Source organism: Sinocyclocheilus anshuiensis, unplaced genomic scaffold, assembly GCF_001515605.1.
Source record: "Sinocyclocheilus anshuiensis isolate Anshui unplaced genomic scaffold, SAMN03320099.WGS_v1.1 scaffold165, whole genome shotgun sequence".
In the NCBI taxonomy this organism is placed as follows: domain Eukaryota; kingdom Metazoa; phylum Chordata; class Actinopteri; order Cypriniformes; family Cyprinidae; genus Sinocyclocheilus; species Sinocyclocheilus anshuiensis.
The window spans coordinates 3436-10348 of record NW_015540851.1 but is presented as its reverse complement, the minus strand read 5'-3'; the positions used below and the strand labels follow the sequence as shown (position 1 = coordinate 10348).

Here is a 6913-nt window from a genome sequence, read left to right as displayed (position 1 = left end):
TTATTTCTTAGGGCAAAGAATATTTTAATAATCCAAATAACTTTTTTTCATAAAGAACATTTTATGCAATGAAAATGTTTTATGGATGTTAAAGGTTCTTCATGAAACCATTGATTTCAATAAAGAAGTTTTACAGTGTATCGCTGACTCTGAAGGATATGTATCCATTTAAAACTAGTGTGTGATAAAACCATTTTTGTCGATCTTCTGAAAAATAGAGAAATAGGAACTCATGTTAGATGTCAAAATATGACTAAAATGGGAGAAAGTCTATTTTTTATTTATTTATTTATTTTTAAAAGTCATGTTGTAATAATTAAAAATGGTTTAAGAAACTAAAATGACAAAAAAAATATTGGTTTAAATACGCAAGTTTGTTTGGAAACAGCTCCACTCTGTGGTTATTACAATAACTGCAGTTCAAGCCATCAGCACAGACAAAAAGATGTTTACCCGAGATTTATTTACTCATGCAAATGCAAACGTTAGAACACAGACAATTGAACAATACAATAAATATAAGCAGACTTTTTTTTTCAGAAATCAGATCTATTCATTTAAACAAGTAACAGAATAAACAAATCTCGACAGCAACGATGCATGTCTCTTTAATTATACAAAATGACTAACAAATCTAATTGCAGAACTTTCACAGAGACTCATTTGCAGGACTCTTTAATAATCTGGTTCTGATTCTTCACCAGAGTGGCTAACATGGACATGAAGTTGGGCTTCTGCGTGGCAGATTTTGTAACACCAGAGGCAGAGACTTTCCTCTGGTTCCCTCGTTTCATCTTAGGCTTCACGCTGAACAGATCTGGGGGCGTCCTGAACCCATTCGAATCCTCAGAAATCTCTTCCTGCTGCTCATTCTGGAAACCATTCTGAGCTTCACGAATCTCTCCACGAAGTTTGTGCTTCTGCCGAGGGCTTTTCCTCTGTTCCGCAGCTTCCACAGCAACAGTTTCAGGCGTGTCATCAAACTTCAGAGCCCGCCGCGTTCCATCTATGCCATCAAACACTTCCTGATTGTTCAATTTGCCCCGGACATCAGTCGTCCTCTGTTTGCTGGAGGCATCTGAGTTCTGCTTCAACCCTGCATTTAATCTTGAAATCTTCTCATCTACAAGCAGTTTGTCCTCCTGCGTCACACTGACACTAAGGTTGAGAGGAGAAAGCTGCTGAGATAATGTGTTGTTCCAAGAAGGCTTCCTTTTCACCGAAGATTTCCAGCCAGCAACGGGTGGCCAGTCCACAGATCGTGACCTCTTACGATGCCGTGGCTTTGCTTTGGTAATGGACAGGTTGGTCTGAATGGAAAGCAGATACTTGCAGCGCCGTAAATTCCTAGATACATGCATACAAAAATTATTTTACTACATATATACGCACAATACTGGAGTATTTTTTATCTTTCCTTGAATGAGACACCTAATTTTTGGCAATACCTTCAACTTGATTGCACAGACACTATTGGAAGAGAAGTGAACTGAGCTGGACAATGATATCAGTGAATCAACTAGGGCTGTGCAATTAATCGTATGCGATTGTCATGTGCATCTCGTCAGTAAAGCCGGTTCCGTGATTTTCTTTGCATGATGACGGCACCTCCGTGTGGGCACGTGATGATGACGCAGAAGGGCACTTCAAGAAACAGTTGTTTGGTCCCCTACACCGCTCTCACTCCGGAGGGTAAACCCTTTGAAGGGATTAGGGCATAGGGATGAGCCCTTCCGAATGGAACGCAGGGAGAGCCGTAGTTCACTGACAATTATGCAATATCGCGTTCACAATCGCATTCGATTATGAACGCCATATTGCCCTGCTTGTCAGTGAACTACGGCTCTGTGTATTAAATGCCACTCCATCTGAACGCAGGTGATGCCGATTTACTACTAATCACGGAACCGGCTTTACTGACGAGATGCGCTTGACAATCGCATGCGATTAATTGCACAGCCCTAGAATGAACGATAAACTGCCTTTAACCGAAAAAGTGACTGTTTACTATTGTCCTCTTTTTAGAGCTGCTTTACAGCAGAATTCAATTTTGTTTTACATCGACACATTATTTTTCTGTTTAACACTGTAAAGCTGCTTTGACACAATCTGTATTGCATAAATCACTATATAAAGGTGACTTGACTATTAAAATGAAAATATATTGTGCCAACACAGAAACAGTTATTTGTCATTTTTAGTTACTTTGCTTTAAAGCAAACTGCTCTGATTTCACTTGATTTTCACATTTGCCAGTACGAGCAGCATCCTCAATGTTCAATAGAAATAAAGACTCCAGGATGTAATCGTATCACCTTGCAAAATCATGTATAAATATAAAAAAATACTATGGAAATATAATGCTATTTCGTTCCATTTATGTTCACTACTGTTCAAAATTAGTACGATTTTTTTAAAGTGACACTACAGATATTTATAATGCTACAAACGTTTTCAATTTCAAATTATTCTAAACACTATTCTTTTGAAATTTCTATTCTTAAAAGAATCCTGAAAAAATGTTTTCAACACTGATAAGAATAAGAAATGTTTCTTGAGTAGCAAATCAGCATATTCAAATGATTTTTTAAAGGATAATGTGACACTGAAGACAGAAATAATGGCTAAAAATGTAATTACATTTTATATCAAAATAGTATTAGTACTACTTTACAGAAGTATTAGTATTTCAAATATATTAAAACAGTTTCTTTAAATTGTGATAATATTTCACAATATAACTGTTTTACTGTTTCTGATCAAATAATTGTATCCTTGGTGAGCATAAGAGCAGAGAATGGTAGTGTATATACTGTATTCAAAAAATACATTAAATTGTACTACAAAAATCTGTCATACTACTAATAATAACCATTACATATTAATAATTAATATTACATTACAAATATTCAAGACGGGTTCAGAAACATAAAACAAAACAAAACACAAAGACACACAAAATGAATGAAAAATAGACAAAAATAGACCAGCAAAGTGGACAAAAATCTTTTTTCAACCCCAAATCTTTATGGAGTTAATTCTGATCATGAATGACATATTGACTCACCTCTGCTGAAATGCATGAGGTCTGAAGCAGTTTGCTTCTGTTCTGTTGATGGCTGCAAAATCGGAGCCTCCTGCTAACAACTTCCTGATCCGACTCAGGCTTGTCCACAATAATCTGAAGATCAACATTCACACAATTCATATTCAAACTAATTAATATATGATTATTAAAGCGGTAATTCACAGATGGCTTTTAAATAAAACTTGGCTATCTAGGCAGTAAAAAGCTTAGCCTAATTTTTAAAAAACCTTCATGTTGTAATGCAGTTATTTTGACCCAGAAAGGATCTTCTTTTCCTGAAAATGCTAATGTTATTGTACTGGACTAAAATCTACTGACTTTGCTGATAATTCTTGTACTTTTCTGTGATTCTTTCCCCACCTTGTTATATGATATTCCCGGTCAAAGGTTGTTGTTGTTTTTTCTTTTTTTGAATTGATTCAAAACGTTTGTGGCTCATTGATCTGAGCTAATGCACCTCAGTATTTTTTAGTGAACACAGCCAAAATTATCCACAATTTTTTTTATTTATTTTTTTTTTATTACTGAAGTTCATATTATAAGTTCAATGAGGCCTAAGACCAATGAGTTCCTAAAAAAAACCCTCTGGGCTTTCTATAAACATAGCTCTACTCTACTGGAAGTCTTCTTATTATCAGTGTTATATTAATGTAGAAGATAACATACCCCTTCTCTCGATGACGGTGTCTCTGAGGGTGCCACTTCTTAAGCAGAACCCACACATCACAAGATAAAGATGCTGGATCTAATACACAAAGACATACCAAAAAATATTTTTGGTAAAACGATAACAGGTGCTTTATATTACGAGCTTTATGGTAATCACTTGGAGTATCATTTCTACAAACAGCACATCTGAAATATTTACCTGTATCTCTGCTTTTCTTTTCCGGGGTGGGCTGTTTTCTCATCTTGGCGAAAAGTCTCTCGCATTCTCTGCATCTTACAGTATTGACAGGACGACAGGGTGAGCTGGGACCCGATTGCACCGTGAAATCAGTACCGGATTCGTCCAAAATAGACTCAAGCTCTGCTCGAGACTCAATCTCGATCTTGGTCTCAGAGGTATTAGCCCTAAACCTGAGTTTCTCTAGAGTGTCCTCAGCCATTGCACCTGGAGCCAGGGAGATCTTCTGAACCGTCCCATGTTGTGGTTCCACAACAGAAAGCGGCCTCTCATCTTCTTTTCTCCCGCGATATGATGACCCAGCTCTACTCTTCCTTACTGGCCGCTTCAGATCACGAATAACAGACACATGATCTTTTATTTCTTTCACACTGTCTGACTGACTAGAGTCAGTGTCACTCAACACCACAGAGATGCTCTCAGAGTCCTTCACATGTTCTCGCTGATGAAGCCGTCGGCTTCTCAGGACTGTGCTGCGCCGCAGTTTCATAGAGACAGATTTGGTAGTAACCTCCCTGAGAACCAAGATGTTCACCTTGATGAAGAATTAGAAAAAATAAACAATTTATATGCAAACAACATCATATGCAAGTTACTAAGCAAAAGACCTCTTTTAGATCATGTTTTTTGACTTGAGTGATTTCTACCTCACTGTAGAATCCTGACTCTTGTCTTGGAGGCAAGTTAGTGAGGTAGTGGTAATTTGCCCTGAAAACAATAGCCATCAATGACTAAATCGCAGTTTGTTTCATAACTAATTAGTCACTACAGTTCTGGTCACAAATCTAAACAACATAAATAAAAACTAGCACATTTGATTCACTAATGCCCAATAATTCTTTCTAGAGAAGCAGCTTACTAGTTACATAGTGTAACGTTACTGAGATGTCTTCAGCTCTCTGCTGAAGAAACATTAATTCAAATAACTTAAGTAATAGGATTGGGTGTAATGTGTTAATTAAACAATCTCCTCACAAATAGCATATTTTCGTCCTTTTACTCGAAAAATGTAACGTTATATTTGTAAGGTCACGTTGTTCGTTTTGGTTTGCTTGTCTCGTGAAGCAATGGCACTCTTTGAATAACCATAACACATATTTCTTACTCTCTCTCGAAATGTCGATAGTCTGTTTGCTGTAATAACATGTCCAACATGTCCATCGCTTTAAACCCGAGTCCGAAGCGGATCCGCAGTTTTCTGTTTACTTCAGTACCGCAGAAAGGCTGTTCTTCTTCTCCGGTTTTATGGCGGGTAGCACCAATGTTAAGGTGCATTATCGCCACCTACTGTATTGGAGTGTGAACCAGAGTTTACCCTTTCATAAGAAGAGGACAATAAATAAATAAATAAATAAATAAATACATAAATAAATAAAAACAAATAATTACTAAATAAAATAAAAAAAATACATTTTTTTTACTTCTTTACCTCAAGAAGATTTTTCCCACTAAATTCTCTTAATCAGCTCTGTTCTCTTAAGATACAAAAATAAACTTTCTAGTCCATAAGTAAATATATTTTTAAGCTTTAGGTTATCCACTCCCATCTTTCTAAGTTCATTCTTCATTGTTTCTCGTTCATTAGTATACTTTTGACAAATACAAATAACATGTTCTACTGATTCCTCCATTCCACAGTGCTCACATAATCCTGTTGGATGTTTATTTATTATTTTTAAGGTTTTATTCAGCATAGTATGCCCAACCCTTAATCTTGTTAGAATATTTTCCTCTTTGGTGCTTCTTTTAGTTATTCTCACGACTCCTACTTCTCGCTGTATTTCATAAAGTTGACGTCCTGTATTTCCTGTATCCCATTTATGTTGCCACTCCTTAGTGGTATATGCTTTAATTACTGCTTTTGCTTCATATTTACTAAGTGAGATATTCATGATATCCTCGTTTTCCAATGCCTGTTTTGCTAATCCATCAACCTTTTCATTACCCTTTATCCCCCTATGAGCTGGTATCCACATAAATATTATCATGATGTTCATATTCTTAAATCTATACAGATTTTCATATATCTCATTTACTATATCCTGTCTACTATGAGATGTGAATGATTGCAATGACTTTAATGCCGAACATGAATCTGTACAAAGTATAACCTTTTTGATTTGAGTCTCCTCTATCCACTGTAGTGCTGTTGCTATTGCCATCATCTCTACTGTGTATACTGATAAATGATCTGATGTTCTCCTATTAACAGAAATGTTTAAGGATGGAATACTGAATGCAAAACCTGTTCTCCCTGTATTAGGATCTTTAGATCCATCAGTATATACTGGAGCAAATACTTGATATACAGTTTGTAGTCTATCTTCAACAACAGCTACAATGTTTTCAGGTTCTTTCATTAACTCCAGCATCTAAAAAGCTATGAGTACTGCAGGAAACATCCAAGGTGGCGTTATTGATAACGGTACTGCAGGAATGTATCTTTTATGACTTAAAATTATTTCTCTAGCTTCTTTATCACTATTCCATGCAAAACACCTCTGTTTAGACCTTTCCTTTTCCCAGCACGGAAGGAGTACCTTTACTGTTGGATGGCGGTCTTCTGACTGACCGTGAAGATTTACCCAGTAGTTCATCATTAACTGCTTTCGTCTGATTTGTAACAGCATTTCACCCACTTCAACCTGAAGAGCAGATACAGGAGTCGTTTTAAAAGCACCACAACAAAGTCTCAAAGCTTGAGCTTGTATTACATCCAGCTTCTTCAGTAAAGTTTTTGCTGCCGAGTCGTAAACAATACTTCCGTAATCTAACACTGATCTAATCAGTGCTATATAAATACTTTTCATTGCAGCTCTACTCGCTCCCCACTCTGATCCTCTTAGACATCTCATCACATTTAAAATCTTTTTACATTTAGTGTCAATCTTTTGAATATGTTCGTTCCATGTTAATTT

General features: G+C 36.3%; 1 protein-coding gene across 3 annotated transcripts; it reads right to left on the bottom strand.

The window, feature by feature from the left end:
* Nucleotides 1-405: 405 nt before the first annotated feature.
* On the bottom strand, nucleotides 406-6892 carry LOC107687744 (uncharacterized). Of its 3 annotated transcripts, none has more exons than XM_016485194.1 (7): nucleotides 6536-6892; nucleotides 5101-5311; nucleotides 4643-4703; nucleotides 3957-4530; nucleotides 3755-3833; nucleotides 3068-3181; nucleotides 406-1347 (listed from the first exon to the last, which is right to left on the bottom strand). In XM_016485194.1, exons 2-7 carry the CDS (start codon nucleotides 5268-5270, stop codon nucleotides 660-662), a joined length of 1686 nt encoding a protein of 561 aa, XP_016340680.1. In that variant the 5' UTR covers nucleotides 5271-5311; nucleotides 6536-6892; the 3' UTR covers nucleotides 406-659. The 3 variants fall into 3 exon arrangements, with proteins under 3 accessions (XP_016340680.1, XP_016340679.1, XP_016340681.1); XM_016485193.1 differs by lacking the exon at nucleotides 6536-6892 and adding an exon at nucleotides 5425-5513 and having other exon boundaries at nucleotides 407-1347; nucleotides 5101-5282; XM_016485195.1 differs by lacking the exons at nucleotides 4643-4703; nucleotides 6536-6892 and having other exon boundaries at nucleotides 410-1347; nucleotides 5101-5177.
* Between the last annotated feature and the right edge of the window lie 21 nt (nucleotides 6893-6913).